We start from the raw sequence: 19,188 nt of genomic DNA on the forward strand, positions 1-19,188 counted from the left end.
CAGTGAGGTGAGGGAAAATAGATTGCAGCTCTATCTCTGCGGATGTGAAGACTGTGCCTGTGCAATCATTATTGGGATGGAGCCATCAGCGGCCGCCTGCCTCTGTCTCACTGCCCTCCCTACATCTAATTGACCTAGACTGGAGCCTTATTCCTTGGAGCACATGCAGACACACACACACTTCCTGTAGATTAAAACCGACACGTACTGATGGCCAAACAGTGGGTGGCTTTCTTCCCAGAGCTTGAACGCGCCGTCACACTCAAGCTGTGCATTGCACATGCAGCTGTATAACCTTGAAATGTACCTCACATCCAGACCTGTATGCTTAAAAGCATTTTTGTGGACTGCCTTCACCTGTGTCATTCGGTAAAAATAACTGATCAGAGTTTGTGTGGGGAGAAATCGATTTTCACTGGCATTTGAGCCTCTAGAGTATGATGGCATAGATCGGTTTAGTGCAAAAGTGTGTTGCTGGGAAATGTCAGCACTGCCCTGAAGGCTGAGAGAGGTAACATTTCATTCCATAGGTAGTGAGTGTGCCACAGAATAACATTAAAAAAAGCAAAAAGTCACAATGTGAATCAAGGGCAACACTGGACTATATCAAATAAAATATTATCTATCCATCTATCCGTCTATCTGTCTGTCTGTCTGTCTGTCTGTCTAATGTTCTGTCTATCTGTCTGTCTAACATTCTGTCTGTCTGTCTAACATTCTGTCTGTCGATCGGTCTGTCTAACATTCTGTCTGTCTAACATTCTATCTGTCGACCGTTCTGTCTATCTGTCTGTCTAACATTCTGTCTATCGACCGTTCTTTCTATCTGTCTGTCTAACATTCTGTCTGTCTGTCTGTCGATCGGTCTGTCTAACATTCTGTCTGCCTGTCTATCTGTCTGTCTAACATTCTGTCTGTCGACCGTTCTATCTGTCTGTCTAACATTCTGTCTGTCGACCGTTCTTTCTATCTGTCTGTCTAACATTCTGTCTGTCGATCGGTCTGTCTAACATTCTGTCTGCCTGTCTATCTCTCTGTCTAACATTCTGTCTGTCGATCAGTCTGTCTGTCTGTCTAACATTCTGTCTGTCGATAGGTCTGTCTGTCTGTCTAACATTCTGTCTGTCGACCGTTCTGTCTATCTGTCTGTCTGTCAATCGTTCTGTATGTCTATCATTCTGTCTGTCTGTCTATCTGTCTGTCTAACATTCTGTCTGCCTGTCTAACTGTCTGTCTGTCTGTCTGTCTGTCAATCGTTCTGTCTGTCTATCTGTCTGTCGATCGTTCTGTCTGTCTGTCTAACATTCTGTCTGTCTGTTGACCGTTCTGTCTATCTGTCTGTCGAACGTTCTGTCTGTCTGTCGACCGTTTTGTCTGTCTGTCGATCGTTCTGTCTGTCTGTCTGTCTAACATTCTGTCTGTCTGTCGATCGTTCTGTCTGTCTGTCTAACATTCTGTCTGTCTGTTGACCGTTCTGTCTATCTGTCTGTCGACCGTTCTGTCTGTCTGTCGACCGTTCTGTCTGTCTGTCGACCGTTCTGTCTATCTGTCTCTGTCTGTCGATCGTTCTGTCTGTCTGTCTGTCTAACATTCTGTCTGTCTGTCGATCGTTCTGTCTGTCTGTCGATCGTTCTGTCTATCTATCTGTCTGTCTGTCGACCGTTCTGTCTATCTGTCTGTCTGTCTATCGTTCTGTCTATCTGTTTGTCTGTCTGTTGATTGTTCTGTCTATCTGTTTGTCTGTCTGTTGATTGTTCCGTCTATCTGTCTGTCTGTCTAACATTCTGTCTGTCGACCATTCTGTCTATCTGTCGATCCATCAATTTTATTTTCAGTGCTTATATTGTTATTGTTGAAAGTTGTGCATAAATACAAAAATATCATCTTTGTCATCAAATTTAAATTACTTTATAAAAAATATAAATTTGTATACTTGTATTATATATTATATATGTGCTTTCAACTTTTTAGTATTGGAAATATTAAATTGTTAATATTATATTCTGCATTTGAAGGCAAAGCTGCTGGAACAGTTTACCCTGAAGCATGACACACTTGTGAAAAATATTTACTTTAATAATTCATGGTCTTTATTCAAATATGTTATGGTTTTATACTTCAACGTGGTATAAAACATATTTTTGCATTAAAAATGGTTATACCTTATTGTGCATCTCTCAATCTCAGGCAGCTGTATATATGATTTACAAAATCAAAATGAGGCAGAGTTTGCTGAATTATTGGTGCAACACATCTAACTCAATCCTCACATATAACCGATAGTTAGGTGTATTTTATTGGTGAGGTCAATGAATTGATATGGCAGATCATCAGCCAATAAAAACCTCATTGATTTGCTTCCAGCCAGCTGAGTTCTGCCTCAGGAATGAGCTGTTATACATAAAGCACCTCCTCCTGAGAGAGAAAGCACTTCAGATGAATTCTGCTGTTTATTATTGTCCACGATGATTATCATAAGTACTGAAGACAGTATGAATATTTATGCTTCATATTTCCTGTGTTTGTATTTTCTCAGTTCCGTGTGTTCACCGCCCCGTTCCACCGAGTGGAGTTTGCAGACTTCTGGCTGGCGGATCAACTCAATTCCCTGGTCATTGTGCTCTCAGATCTGGAGTATCTGGTCTGTTACTACAGCATGGAGCTGCAGTGGGGGGATCGTAGCGGCTTACTGCCCTCCACATATGGTAATGGATTCAGAATAAACCCATTCTATAATGTACTGATTCAAGATTTGACAGACAGTCATTCATGTTAAGCCAAACCCAATTACAACCTTATATTTTATGTAACAGTAGATGAATGGGCGGTTACGATTAGTTGCCCTTACACACAGTATGAATTAAGATTGCACAGGCCGTGTCAACACAGACAGGAGTTCTTCAGGTTCAGTGGAGTTTATCATGTGAAATGGACCAGGAAATTCAGAGCATCAGCGGCTAATGATGCATAAATGTGTCACACCAGCTCAGGAATACTGGAAAATACTGAGAAAGAAAAAGATGGAAAGTGAGTGAGAGAGCTAAAGAGAAAGTGAGAGAAAAGGAGCAACAGGGCTTAACACTATGGCTTTTTTTCTTCTGGCCTGGACGGATTAGTAGTTCAGATTTTTATTCGCAATGATAACCTTGGTGACATATATTTATCTATTTATTTTTTATTAGTTTAATTACAGACAAGTGCAAAACAAATACAAGACATTGTGGTACAGTTCAGAGTATGTAGAACAGAATGGTGACATATATTTATGGCAGCACAATTTGCAATTTTCTCATTTAATAATATGTAAATAAGTTAAATATATTTCAGTTTATTTTGCATGACAAAATCGTAATTGTTGAGCCCTGAACTATAATATAAAGTCATAATTTAATTTGCAGAAATACGTATAAAAAAATTATCCAGTATGTTGGGATATGTTTTACTTTTAATATTACTCTACTGCAATATTGAGAGAATAATCTTGATAATATCAACATGCTTTCATAAGTTTCTCCTTCTTTTATAAGGTGATGAAAGGTGTAACAGCTACTCTTATGGAGTTCGGGCCATCATCCACTGCCTGCCTGCCTGGCTGCGGTTTGTTCAGTGTCTGCGACGTTACCGCGACACCAGAAGGGCCTTCCCTCACCTGGTGAATGCTGGGAAATACTCCACCACCTTCTTTGTGGTCACATTTGCAGCCCTCTACAGAACTCATAAAGGTACAAACAAACAATCTGCAGTTAATTGCAAACATGACATGATCATGTGACCAGAACATTCACTTATCAAAGCATGTTATAATTAGAATTATTATAATTGGCTTGAAAAACAAAACTGTCTAAATAGGTTAATGTCACTTGAAAGAGGTTTTGTCTTCAGGGAATATTTGTAAAGAATTGTTTGGGTTATGCAAGAGACAGTCTTTTGTATCCTGAATACATTGTATTTTTACTGTTCTGTGGAAATTCCTGTTGTAATCTAACATTGGCTCCAGTGTAAAATGTTCAGCACAAAGAGAGCACCTGGGTGCCATTGTTCGCTTGCAGATACAGGTGAACAGGCAACAAAAGCATGTTTTGAGAAAAGCATTGAAAGAAAAAATGACCCTGAGCCTGTCCGTTAGAGACTGGTTTAGCAACATAAAGAGAAAAAATTGTACCAATAAGAAACGGGTTGACATTTCATTTATGCATTCAAAAAAGAGCCTTCCTGCTTCATAAAACTAATTTGTTGCCAAACACCACATTTTGCATTCAATCACAGCAATTATCCTGCATTAAGTTCACATGAAGTCTTAAAGAGTTTAAAAGCATGCCATTAAGATTCCAGACATATCGCTCGTCTCTATCTACAATTACCGTCTGATTATTCTGCCACTGAAATCCATCTGAAGTGCGAAGACTGCTGCTCAAACATGTCTCTCCGCCTGTCTCACTCTCTCTTATCAAACAGTCAGCCTCCATGCCTTCCCGTATCTCTTCGGAAAGACAACTTTTGTGAAAAATCGATCTCAAAGCACTCCGCTAAGCCGCTTCATCCATTTCATTATTTATATGCACACAGAGTCGTTTCTGGTTAGTTCCCTTGAATGTCCGTGTTTAAATATCAAGCATGGGTGCATTTTACGCCACTGCATTTATGTTTTCGTTTAACAGAATTCTACTCTGAGGTATCCAAATGTTGGTGGACAGCCTGTCCAGACTTCAGTGTGTATTTGAAACATCTCTGTATCAGTGATATAGATGAAATCTGGAGTGCAGCCCAGAGCATCTGCCTCACAGGAGTGAAAGAGGCCCCATTCAACCCAACATGGCAATCTCGCCATGCATTCGATGCACTCATTAGGATTCGCTCGAGACGTTCCTGGCGGTGAGCCAGTTTAATATATGAATGCATCAGAAATCACCTCAATCATTTGTGCCCTGATTGAAACTGATGTTCACTCCAGTAAGCTGCCTTGATAAATGAGTCTATGGATTCGATTTATTTTAGTTTTCATGTAAACTAATCCCAAAGGAATATAACATGCCTGAGCATAATTAATGTTTAAATTAACATTATTCATCAGCCAAACAGGTGTGTGAGATTCAGATCAGTCGTAAGGATAAGATGCGGTCAGAGCACTATTTTTTCAGTCTATTTCCTCATGATTTGGCTTAAAGGGTTTCTTCAGTGATTTAGCATTAAGCTTTGTATCAGTAGAAACCCGGTAGTATATTCAAATTATGGTATATTCTTATTATATTAATATATACTATATATTATTCTTAGTATATTCTTTCCCCCCTCATATTCCCCTGAGACGAGAGAATTATGCATTTTATTTCTGGAGAAAAAAAAATCCTACGATGACACAAATATCATCATTTTGCGTCATCGGAGGATTTTTTGGCCAGAGGCTAAAAACTACAGCCAGTTGCAGGCGCTAGTTCCGCATGTTTTCAACCCGCCCACAGGGGAGGGATTGTAGTGTTTATTCTCTAACTGAACGAAATTATTGTATTATTATGAAGATCAAAACAGCGGTGTAGGAAGTGGCCTCGTAGGGCAACGAAGCAAGTGCATTCTGGGAGTTGTCTTTCATCCAAATGAGACAAAAATACATTTTCTGTCTTTTCTCAGTCTAGAAGGCACTAAATTCAAAAAATAATTTCAAATTTCTACTACATAAATGACCTAGTTTAAATACACATTCATCTTCCCAGCGCTGAAGTACTCCTTTAATGGTTAAAATTTTAATTTGCAACCTGGAGGTTGTTGGTTCAATCCCAATAAGGAGTGATTTGTAAGTCTTGATATCTAAGGGCCCTATCATACACCCGGTGCAATGCGACGAGGCGACGCAAGTGTTTTTTGCTAGTTTCAGCCCGACGCAGTTATCATTTTCACGTCCAGCACCACTTGTTTAAATAGCAAATGCACTCGCACCCATCCGTTCGCCCATGGGCGTGCTGGTCTGAAAATGAGGTGTGTTCAGGCACATTGTTGGCGCGTTGCTATTTTGAGGCAACTGAATACGACTGCAACCATTGGCCAACAAAAACCTGGTCTAAAGTCAATAGCGCAGCATTTTTTGTGTTATTTAAAGGGCACATTAGAAATGTGCACCTATAGGCGGGTGCACAACGCTAGTACACTCTGCTTACTACACACACAGGGACACGCAGCAGCACACAAACATTTTTAAATATTACAAATAAAAGGATTCCTCTCTGGAGAAGCGTTCAGTCTTTCCACTCGCAAATTCCGCAATGTAAATAGTGAATCCGCCATGGTGCAATCACAACTGGCTTTTAAAGGGAATGGGAGATGAGACTCTGATTGGTTTATTGCATGTTACGCACAAAACACACCCATGACTCATTAAGAGACTAGGTACAACCTATTTGGACCATGAGTCTGGTGCGCCGACTGTTTTTTTCTGTCGTTAAAATAGCAAAATTGGATTTGGATACGCCCTGAGTGCACCTGTGCCATGTTCTTCAGACCATGGTTCAGATTGTTAAAATAGGGCCCTATGTTTTATGTGTTACTCGCCTCGCACACTAGCTCACTGAAATGGTGATTTTTGCATTGGTGTATATACATGTGTATTTATTTTATATGTTCTCATGTCAATAACCCAGTTACACCTGCTTTCATGTTTTTTAGTGTTGCATTTCATTGTAGAAGTGATTGTAGAAATGGTAGAGGGTCGATACCGTCAAAGATTTCATTTAAACTTGTAATTAATGAGGAACGGCGATCTCAGCTTAATGGGTTAGTTCACACAAAAAAGAAAATGTTGTCATCATTTACTCACCCACATGTTGTTCCAAACCTGTATGAGTTTCTTTCTTCTGTTGAACACAGAATAAGATATTTTTTAAAAATGTTGGTAACCAGACAGTTGACAGTAGCCATTGACTTTCATAGTATTTTTTTTTTCCTACTATGGTTCATTTTTGGGTGAACTATTCCTTTAAGCTATGCTGAAGAGCTCAATGACATCCAACAAGACAGAGCAAAATCCAAACAGAGATTAAAGAAAAGATGCAGTGTGAACATTAGAAGCTGAAAAAAACGATTAAAGGGGAGCAAGAAATATGAGGGGAGAGAGGAAGAGAGCAAAAATAAGAGGAAATAAAGGAAAATGGACTATCCAGAGGAGGTTGAGCTGTAATTGCCTGCCTGTGGCGAGACAGAACAGTGTGAGCGTATCGCTAGAATAATGATGAAGCTCTGAACCGCTGAAAAATGATTTGATTTTTTTTCTCTCTCTCTGTATCAGACCTGGGTCTTTGATCAAAACAAGCATCTTAGAGGAGGGCTATAGATATGTGTACATGAACACCTGCGCTTACCTGCTCTGATGGCTTCATTGGACCGATTTAAACCGTTTCATGTGGACCGCATGTACCCAGGAACACATATGCTCCAGATGAATTATGCAGAAATGATTAACAGGAGATGGCTGTATGTAGTCAAATATCACAGCTTGATTTTAAACATCATTGTTGTGACGTGTTTACCCCCCTCATGTGCATAAATAAATATTCCCGTTTAGTACAGATTAATGTTAACAACATTTGTTCCCGTCATGTGGTCAGGTGCAGAGAGTGACACATCCTATTTCACAATCTGTACTCTATTACAAAAGACACAAACACTGTCAATGTTCAAAGGATGAAAACTATTTCTGTCTGAGGAAATGGGTTTGGGTCATCACAGTTCATGTTTACATAAATCTGCCCATGTGTTAATGAGATTAAACTGAAAGTTCAGGGTGACCCGTAGTGATTGACCGTACGACATAGGTTTTTTTTAATGGCCGATGCTGATATCTAACGAGCAGGATAGCAGATGGCCTGTATTTAGATTAATATAATGATGACAAATGAGATGACAAAATTGTGATATTCAAAGATTAATACTACTAAATTTACTATTACTACTAATTTACTGCTACTTTGAAAACATAAATATGTATTATCAGTTGACAAGGATTTTGTAATTGATACAATGTGTGACTAACACTTCTGTTCATTGGCCGAACTGGCATGGTTGTTGGCCAATACCATTAATCTCATATTGTCAGATCTATCTAATATATATATATATATATATATATTTATTTTACATAATGTTAGTCAATTTTTCTTGCGGCCTAAAAATATGTTTTTGTTTTTCATGACCATTTTTGTCTCTCTGACCTCTGAATTGCACAGGCTATTTGTGCTCCTGTACCTTTAAGACTTCTATATGTTAAATGGCCACTGTTTTAATTAGCTAACTTTGACCTTACATGCATAGTGCACACTGTTTCTTAATACTAAATATGCGTTATGTAGATCTAGACAGATGTGATGTCAATGCTATGAAGATTCATGAATTATCCATCTTTAAAACTTAGTTTTCATAGATGATCTTGGGATGGAGCTTTGCTTTGGGGCAAGGTTGAGCGAAATGTTTTGTGAAGGTGAAATAATTATGTGCATCAAATATAGAAATATGGTGGCAGTGTGTATGTGAAACAAGACTTAAAGGGGTACTTCAGCGCTGGGAAGATGAATGTGTATTTAAACTGGGTCATTTATGTAGTAGAAATGTGAAATTATTTTTGAATTTGGTGCCTTCTAGACTGAGAAAAGACAGAAAATGTATTTTTGTCTCATGTGGATGAAAGACAACAACTCCGAGAATGCAGTTGCTTTGCTGCCCTACACCGCCCCCACCATCGTTTTGATCTTCATAATAATACAATAATTTCGTTCAGTTAGAGAATAAACACTACAATTAAAAACTGAACGTATCTTTTCAATAAAGTGTGAGTGAGCCCAAACAAAAGTCACGGGACAAATGCAGCAGGAGTCAAATTTCATTCATCACGAGAGCGAAGTAAGAGCTGAGGTAACCACGGCATTCATTCTCAGCGGGTGTCCAGTCTGGCGCATTTTCAGAACGCATATGGAAGCTAAACTTTGGGAGCCGTGCGCATTTACATTCTGTGAGTGAGATCCCTCCGCTGTGGGTGGGTTGATAACATAAAAAACTAGCTCCTTCTACCGGCTGTAGTCTTTAGCCTCTGGCCAAAAAATCCTCCGATGACGCAAAATGATAATATTTGCGTCATCGGAAGATTTTTCCCAGAAATAAAATACATAATTCTCTCGTCTCAGGGGGATATGAGGGGGGAAAGTACCATAATTTGAATATGCTACCAGGTTTCTACTGATACAAAGCTAAATCGCTGAAGTAAACCTTTAAAGTCAGCATGAAACGGAAGTTACGATTGGTCTTTTCCTTCCCTATTGTATATCCGAGTGAAATGACTTCTCGAACAAGTAAAAATGTAGGGCGGGACTTAATTTTGTCCATCGGGAATTGATTGGATGGTTGTTGTTTGCTATTGCTGTGATGTCATGCGAGTGACAGGTTGTCCCTCCCTTGTCACCAGAGAAGAGATGTCACTGCAAGAGGGAGGGGAAGTAATTTTGATTAAAGATTATGAGGGCACATTAATTTTTAAAACAGTAATGATGTGCACGGATAATCATTCATAATAAATGCTGCAATATTCCATAAAAAAGTACGAATTTAATATCAACCCAAGTGTTGATGCTTGTCTAGATTTAACCTGGCCTGTGTGAAGAGATTTAGACTTGCATTGCACTCTTAAAGTGTCTTATTGGGGCGAGCATCTGGAGCATTTTGGGTAATCTAGGGACACCATATTCAGCATGGGCACTCGTAGATCAGCTCTGAAATAGGATGGACAGGGCTATTATGTGTTCCGGCGAAAAATGTCCTCTGCTGGTTTCCTGGCGCCTGGATGACAGCGCGTGAAAGGCTTTATTAAGACTGATGGGCCTGTTCCAGATTCAGCACCGTCTGCTGTCTGAGGCCTAAGAGATTTAACCATTCACTGACCTGAGACCTGCCTTGTTCCACTATCTGATAAATGTCTCTCCCCCTATTAACTTACTCTGATGCTCTTATGTTGTACTGCAGGATAGATCTTATTCTTATATTTCAGTTCTGCCTACTCTTTTTTTAGAATTGTATTGCCCCTGTGCAAATTGGATATCTTTTGGCATCTTTCCATATGTTCTCTCGTGCCTCATCATCAATATTAGTTGCTAATTCCGTTTCCCATACAGCTTTTATCATCTGCCTTTCAACAGATTATATTAAATGCAGTTGCCTCAAGGTTATTTATGTATAACGGTTGTACCATTTGCAATTTTGGTCTTCGTTGCAGCAACAAAAAAAGTTGCTGTTTAAAATTACATGTAGTTCTCTTCATATACGTGTTATAAATAAGACAGGGGCGAGAATATTAAAAACTATATCCAATGTAATATTATTTTTGTGGAACAGTAATGTAAAAATAGGCCTGTATGTTTTTTTTTATTTATAAAGAAGTCTCATTCTCACCAAGGCATTTATTTGATCAAAAAAAAAAAAAAAAAAAAATATATATATATATATATATATATATATATATATATATATATATATATATATATATATATATATATATATATATATATATAGTATATAAATAAAATAACATTTTAAATGTATTTTATTCCTGTGATGACACAGCTGAATTTTCAGCATCATTACTCCAGTCTTCAGTGTCACATGATCCTTCAGAAATCATTCTAATATGTTGAAGAAACATTTCTTATTATTATCAATGTTGTAAATGGTTGTGCTGCTTAGTATTTTTATGGAAACCTTAATGAATAGAAAGTTCAAAAGGTCAGCATTTATTTGAAAGAATTATTTTAAAACATTTGTCTTGTATTGTATTGTCACTTTTGATCAATTGAATGCATCCTTGATACATAAAACAATTAATTTCTTTAAAAATAGAAATTTGAATGGTAGTGTAAATCGGAATATATTTAATACCGGTTTTAATCAGTAAAAAGAGAGTAAAAAAGTACAGGCTAGATTCAAATTATATGACAATATTTTTTATTGTTCATGTAACTTTAACTAACTAAAGGTGAATATTGTTTTAATTAATATAAAAAATTGTATTTGACATTGAATGACCTTTCAATTACCGAGATGAATAGCCACAGACACAATGGCATTAGTAATGTAAATCTGGAAACCAACTGCTTTTTTTCTCAAGTGTAGATGGATGAATGGTAAACAGTCTCCCTCTAGTGGACATACTGTCAAAGTCACCTGTGACTTTCTCTGTTTCAGATCAGAAACATGCCGACGCTGAGGTGTTTTTCTACATGCTGATCCTGTCTTCAGTCGTCAGTTCACTCTACACACTGATCTGGGACCTAAAGATGGACTGGGGTCTTTTCGACCGCAATGCAGGCGAGAATACCTTCTTGAGAGAGGAGATTGTTTACCCGCATAAAGTAAGATATGGCAGAAAATAATCTGCCATCTTAATACGCCATCTTTAATGTTAAATCAAATAGCAAAACAGTAATATGTCCATCATGGGTGATGTGATGTCGTGGTGAAAGATCTGCTCTAGTGAGCACAATGTTGTAGATTCTAACCTTCTAAGGAGAAAAGCTAAGTAATGCAACTAACTAACTGATTTCTTGATCTTAATGGGATAATTCATTGAAGTTCATTGTTCATGAAGAGATAATAAAAATAATCAATATGAATCAAACGGTTTAATCCAAGTCCTCTGAAGAGACAATGAAGATTTAATTTAGGCTTTTATTCACATATTTATATATTTTGGGGGAACTATCCCTTTAAGCTGGTTTAGTTGTTCATCCAGCTGGTCTCCCCTGCTGACAAGTGCAGCAAACCAGCTTAGGTTGGTTTAAGATGTGGGTTTTTTTTCCAGCAGGGATATTATAACTGTCAGCTGGGATATTTATCTGTTACCGCCAACTGTTATGATGTCACTTCCTTTTCCTTTTAGGCCTACTACTACTCTGCCATTATAGAAGATGTGATCCTGCGCTTCGCCTGGACCCTGCAGATCTCTCTGACTTCCATGACTGCCATTCCTTCCATCGAGGACATTGTGGTTACCATTTTAGCTCCTCTGGAAGTGTTTAGGTGAGATGTTTGTGTAGAACAGGGATTCTCTATTCTTTCCATCATTCAAATCCCTTTGAGCTAATATAGTTACTTGAAGTACCCCCTGAGATTTTAAGTTAATAAATAAGTCGTTTAACAACACATTTGCATGTTCATGGTTCTCAGATGTCAGTTAATGGTCACATGACATGCAGGTAAACAAACAAAATACTTAACCTTTTTAGTATGAGGTTTTTTTTCCCCATTATTTTGTTAATTTTACGTTTTTATGATTTAAAGAGGACCTATTATGCTTTTTTTACATTAAAATTTTTCGTTAGTGTGCAATGTTGCTGTTTGGGCATGAAAAAGGTCTGCAAAGTTACAAAGCACAAAGTCCACTCTAAAGGAAGTTATTCTCTATATCAGTAAACACTGTTTCTGAACTCCCAGCAAAGCCTCAATTGTAGTCTTGAGCCTCAATTGTAGAAAATAAAAGGCAGAGGCCTGGTTGAGTTAGTAAGTAATGTGTTAAAACTCAAAGTTATGGTAATGGGCATGACATTTCCGAAACACACTCAAAGCAGTTGACCAATCACCAGCGTTGGTTAAGTTACTCTAAAAAAGTCATTACTAGCTACTAATTACATCTTCAACAGTGTAACTAGATTACTCTTCTAATTACTCTCTCTAAAAAGTATTCCATTACTTTCTCCCATAATCCTTTATCAACCTCGACCAGTTGAACAATACAAGGACAGACATGAACTGAGCAAACTGCTCTTTTCATTTTTTCAAATAAATAATATAAAATTGCATAAATTATTCTTGAACTGACCAAAGTATTTAAAGGGAGAAGGTTACATTAAAAACATTGATGTTAATTTGATGTTAAATCCACTATGGTTTTATATAAAGTTGTTCTATAGAAGTAACTGTAATTAAATTACAGAAAAGTTAAGCGTAATCCCTTACTTTAAGTGAAAGGGAAATTATGTGTGGCCAAGTATGACCCATACTTGGAATTTGTGCTCTGCATTTACCCCATCCAAGTGCACACACACACAGTAGTGAACACACACACAGTAGTGAACACACACACAGTGAGCAGCGCCTGGGGAACAGTTCGGTTCGGTGCCTTGCTCAAGGGTCTCACCTCAGTCGTGGTATTGAGGGTGGAGGAGAGCGCTGGTTATTCACTCCCCCCACCGACAATTCCTGCCGGACCTGAGACTCGAACCTACAACCTTTGGGTTAATTTATTTACTTAAACTCTGCCAATCACATCAGACTGATCCAGCCAACCAATCAGGAAGAGAAGAGACAGGAACTAAACAGAACGTTGCTGACAGATTGGGAAGAGAGGTGCTGTAACAATGTAAACTGTGTTAAAAATAATGTTTTTTTTTTTAACATTCGAGCATAAAAACCTATTCTAGTAGACCACAAAAACAAAACCAAGACTTAGTAAAAGGGCATAATATGGCCTCTTTAATTAGCTTTTCATGAACTCATGAAGCCCAGTTTTGGAAACCCTGTTGTAGAACATTAAACACACGGCGATCTCTGTATCTCGCTCTCTTAATCCTCTCTCTTTTGCATTTTTTTCTCCCTTTAGACGTTTTGTGTGGAACTTCTTCCGTCTTGAGAATGAGCACTTAAATAACTGTGGTGAGTTCCGAGCGGTGCGAGACATCTCGGTGGCCCCTCTAAACGCAGACGACCAGACGCTGCTAGAGCAGATGATGGATCAGGAGGATGGAGTCCGGAACAGACAGGGCAAAAAGAGCTGGAAACGGAGCTACAGCCTGTCCTTACGACGACCCCTGCTGTCCTCTCAGTAAGAGATTTAATAATATATATATTATATATAATACATTATTTCAGGGATTTTAGACAGTCCTGACTAGTACACCAAAATGGCATTCATATGTATTTAAATTACTGATAACACTTAAAGCTGCAGTCTGTAACTTTTGGTGCTCTAGCGCTTAATAAACAAAACTGTATGTGTCTTGCGGAAGAACATTGTAGCAGGAGCTAGTCAGAATATAAACCCTTAAAACTGAGCAATTCCAATAGGGTCCTCACACCATCGGTGCTCGGGCCCTTATTATAGGTGTACCATAGTGAATCAAGACAAAAACGCGGTTCTAATAAAATGGATTTTATTAAAGTCAAAAATATTATTTAATTAAATATATATTAACATCACAGCATCAATTTAAATACATTAGGTTGCACCAACAAAACTAAATTTAAGGGTTAGTAAAAATATTAGTTACTAATTCAAATTTAATTTGATATAAAGTGCAGGTCAACACTTTTGTGCTTGAGGGGGCACCTTGGGTATAATTTATATTACTATAAATAATAATAATCTTTCAATAATAAAGTCTCTCTGCGAGTCATTAAGAAATTATGGTTCTATTCTATTCTAAAAAAATATGAGGTAAACGTGTGCCTACTGAAGCACTGTGATCAAAAATAAAATGTAAGCAAACGCGATTGAATATGTCTTGTTATTTTATTCAAAATATGAATAACTACAGACTGATTTTACATTCCTTTCAGAAATTAAGAATTATTAGTGTCATTGTAAATAGGCTAGTGGTCAAATATAGAAGCTAATCTATATAATACTTCAAAGGCAGCTCAGAGTTAAATCAGAATATTTATTGTTAAAAAATCAGAAATGTAACCGCTGCTAAAAAATATCCACTGTGTGATTTGTTATTGTTGTTTTTTAAAGGGAAAAAAAAACTTTTCTAAGCATCCCCCTTCTTATTTTTCACAAACTGCAGCCTGATAGTAATAATAATTAAGGAATTTAATAATTAAAGGATTAAATGGGATTTAAGGGAATAAATAAATAAGAATGGTAAAGTTCTTGGTCTAATTGTAGAAGGCTAATGAAGTAATCAATTTAAACTATTTGCAAATATTTTATTTTAAAAGAGTTCACTCTTATTCGTATGTCTAATATGTAGAAAATGCAAGCGATTTTTTTGCCTCGTCACATTCATTTATGAATTACCGTGAATCATGATCGCATTTTTTCAATTCAAAACGGCGAAACTTCACAAAAAGTTGAGTAGTTTGCATCACTAGATAGTCTATAACTGTCGGTAGCTGAACATTTCTATCATAAAACAGTTGTCTAAGACTTGCATCTACTTACATCTTCCACAAACTCTTGTTGCGTTGTGACTGTATGACAGTAAGCCCCGCCTTCTTTGATTTGATTGGCCATCTCGATCATTTTAACAATGGTGAGCGCTGTTAGACCACTGAGGTAGAGAAGTCAAAACATTCTTTTAACATTTTTTGTCATCCTAAAAACACTCATTCTACACTAAAAGGCATATATAATAAGATAAGGCAAATAAAATTAGAACATATTAATTATATATATATATATTTTTTTTATCAAAAAGCAGTCAAAAGCAGTTGCATTGTGAAATATTCTTACATTTTAAAATAACCGTTTTATTGTAGTATATTTTAAAAAGTAATGTATTCCTGTGATGGCAAAGCTGAATTTTCAGCATCATCACTCCAGTCTTCAGTGTCACATGATCCTTCAGAAATCATTCTAATAGGATGATTTGCTGCTCAAGAAACATGTATTAGTATGTACAAAAGAACAGCATTTATTTGAAATATAGAACTTGTAACATATAAATGTTTGATCAATTTAATGCATCCTTGCTACAAGCAAATGTATTAATTTCTTTAAACATTTGAGCTCAGTAAGTGGCACTTTTTGGAATTGCTTGATATGTATGTATCTGTTTCCCTGACAGGTCTAAGAAGGATACTAAGGTGCTCATTGAAGATACGGATGATGAGGCCTTCAGCTGAACCCAGATCTCGCGGTCCCGTCACGTCTCGGCTTTCTATTGGTTTCTCACAGAGCTGCCTCAGCACACCTGATCTCAAACACACACACAGATACACACATATTCACACACTTTCTCTTCAGCACTCACAATATCATTCAAAGACAGAGTAGTGGACAGAGTTAAGCACAAAAACAGCTGTGAGACATATCAGGACACAACATCGTACAAACAGACACACATACAACGATATACACACACGCACGGAAAAGCCAAGTGTGGAATTTTCCTCAAGGTACTTTTTTTATTAGATTTGTTAATTTTGTTCCTCTATATTGATACTTTTTTGTACATTTGTTTAGGTTTTTGAATCTATATTACCGCACATGACTGTTTACAAACTTAAAATAATTACTAGGATCTACAGGGAGGAGAGTTATCATATGAAAGAATAATATAGAATCGTAGACTGCACGGACTCAAGCCGCACACTATAACCGCAGCGCATTTAGAAATAACAACAGCTCAGTAGCTGATGTTTATTTTTATTCGTTTCATATTTTTTTCTTTCATTTTATTTGTTTTTTTGAGTTATCATCAGAGCATGGCCCTGGAGGCACTGTTTGGAAATGCTCGTTATTTCCTAACCATAAAATAGTGTTTTATTTTGTTTCATCATATTTAATATGCAAATGTTTTATTTTTTTATTTTTGAACATGCATTGCTTTGATATCAAAGCTGTCATATTTTTGCCATGTATAGTTTGTGTTTGAAAGAATGTGTGAGTGTGTGTTTTCTTTTTGGGAATGATAGCTGACGACTAAAAGTTTACATACTGCTGTCATGGCAGGATGTATAGAATTATTATTTTCATTCATACTTTAAACAGTAAAACTACTGTACGAAAACATGTCAATAGCTGGTTAATATTTGAAATACCATTTGGGTGAAAGAAATGCTGCCCACTCTAAAAGATTCTGTGAACTATTTCAATTGTAATGATGCACTAAACTCGCCCAATTGCAGACTAAAGGGAAGTGTTTCCTACATGGCTTTTTGTATCACTTATTAACCATTGTCATAACCACTGCAAGCCAAAGAGGAAATGCAACCACTGCCAGTCAATTATAATTCTTATGGTTGTGATATCAGTTTTGTATTATGGCGAAACCGTAAGAGATTCTGTGCATCAAAAAGTAGTTCCCTTGTGGTGAGGAGAAATCCTTTTCTTTACCAACATCTTAAAGGGATAGTTCACCCAAAAATACAAAAGAAGATATTTTGAAGAATGTGCGTACCGTTTGGTTACCCACATTCTTTTATTGTAAACACAACTTGAGGGTGAATAAATGACGAATTGAGTGAACTATCCCTTTAACTATGATCACAGTTTGCTAATTTGTATGCTTCATGAGTGTGGCGACATCTTTATAATCAGCTTTTGATGGAAAAATGTGATTGTACATGATTTATAATGTACATTTTTGCGAGGCAGGTGTAACCACCATGTCTTTCATACATTTTCATACGCGTCTCTGAATTTCAAACAACATATTTAGGAGAAGAGTGTTTTTCACCTCTTTTATCATAATGCTTTGGTAGAAGTGAGCAAATACTGTCGTTTTAACTTACAATGACTTTTATTATGATTAATATCTATTGTTGTCATCATAAAAATAGCTATGCTTATAATTTTTTTTCAGCATTTAGCTCATTTTGACACTTTTTTCAGAAGCATGCTTGGTATTTTTGCAAGCACAATCTTTCAGCTGTAACTAAAATCTAATCAAAAGATAGATTTGTCTCTTATTTGTTTCATATTCTTATTTGCTCTTTAAAAGAAGATTGTTGTCATGCTTTCTGGAGGAAAAAAACGACGTACAGATTGCAGGCGTTTCGTTTGCGAGTAACATATTTTAGTTGACTTTAAGATTATTGTTTTGCTTAAACACATTTGAGGGAAAATTTATAGATTTGAATCTATCACAGAAGAAGGGGGAAAACTACATGTGATTTGTGGTTGCAAAAGAATATAGAGTGCTATCCTCATTGGAAAAATGTTGTGTTACTGTGTTACTGTGCAGTCCTTTTGTCCTATGATATTAATGAAATGTCAATCTTGTTGTTCTCAAAATGACCTTTTGGCACACTGTCTTACTTTGCTCTGTCTTTAGTTCTCTCAGAACTGACTGAATCCTTTATCAAGTAGACTTTCGAGTGGCACACAAAAATTGTAGAAATGATACACTCTTCCACATTTCTGAACCGTACATGCGGATGCTGAGCACAAACTTGCCCCATTCAGTGCTTTTTGTAACGCATTGCCAATTGTCTTGCCTGCATGCTGCTTTTGTTTTGCACTGTAAATAGTTTAATTTTTTACATTTGAAATGTGTAAAAGAATGTTTAATTTATTGTACTAATTATTTATGTACAAGTTGGAGACTTTTTCTTTAAATGAGCAGTATTATGGTAGATGAAGGGCATTTTTGATTAGCCACAATCCCACACTGTCTTACATGTGAATTCTATCGAAATAGTGTAACTTAAGATGCTTTAGTGAATATGGAATGTGATCGGTTTTATCTACAGTAGGTGTATATTTCTACTCATAACACTTTCATCCCCAGGGTTTGTGCCCATTTGACAGGACTTGTTGGGTGACGGTCGATATTGTGAACTCTGATAAGAAATTGTTGGGGAGGATTGGGAGAAGAACGGGACATGTTAACATTCTCATTAACACCCTAACTAGGGGTTCTATTATGAGATGAACCCTCAAAATGGAGGGTTTTTATTTTGTACCTCTTTTTTTTTTTTTTTTTTTCAAATACAGAACAAGCCCTGGCATCATTTCTTCATGGGGGAAATAAACTGTTGACTTGATTGCTTGCTACACCCATGATGTTAAGTGCTTGATATCTCTGCATCTTTTCTATCTTCCTATCTTGATGTTGTATCCCTTCTTAAATACTTGACTGTGACATTGTTTGTAGTTGCTAGATGGTTGTACTTTTGAGTAAGTTAAGACTTAAAGAAAAACTTGTGCTTCTGTGATTGAATAGAGACAAAAAGAGAGGAAAATGTCTCGGAGTTTCCCCTTTTACAGAGTAGTTTGTAAACGTTGAGTGTATTCCTATGGTTCCACCGATGATCTCATTTGTGTTTCTGTATACACTTTGGTGATCCTGTCATATTTGGGTTTTATAAACCACGCTTATTTTTAAAACCTTCATTTTGTGTCAGCCTTATTTATTCAAAAACAAGAGATTGATTCAAGCAACTGATACATTCTGTTTAGGATATACAGTGGCAAGAAAAATTATGTGAACCCCTTGCAGG

General features: G+C 36.9%; 1 protein-coding gene across 1 annotated transcript in view; it reads left to right on the forward strand.

Annotated features, from left to right (window-relative positions):
* Positions 1-19,081, forward strand: part of xpr1a (xenotropic and polytropic retrovirus receptor 1a) — an 89,257-nt gene extending 70,176 nt beyond the window's left edge. Inside the window, exons 10-15 of the mRNA XM_079826584.1 lie at positions 2,537-2,705; positions 3,528-3,722; positions 11,209-11,375; positions 11,903-12,042; positions 13,622-13,843; positions 15,810-19,081. Of these exons, the coding sequence (XP_079682710.1) occupies positions 2,537-2,705; positions 3,528-3,722; positions 11,209-11,375; positions 11,903-12,042; positions 13,622-13,843; positions 15,810-15,867 (951 nt within the window). The 3' untranslated portion in view covers positions 15,868-19,081. The remainder of the gene's footprint in view (positions 1-2,536; positions 2,706-3,527; positions 3,723-11,208; positions 11,376-11,902; positions 12,043-13,621; positions 13,844-15,809) is intronic.
* Positions 19,082-19,188: the final 107 nt, after the last annotated feature.

Source organism: Gobio gobio (genome assembly GCF_949357685.1).
Source record: "Gobio gobio genome assembly, chromosome: 10".
Classification (NCBI taxonomy): Eukaryota; Metazoa; Chordata; class Actinopteri; order Cypriniformes; family Gobionidae; genus Gobio; species Gobio gobio.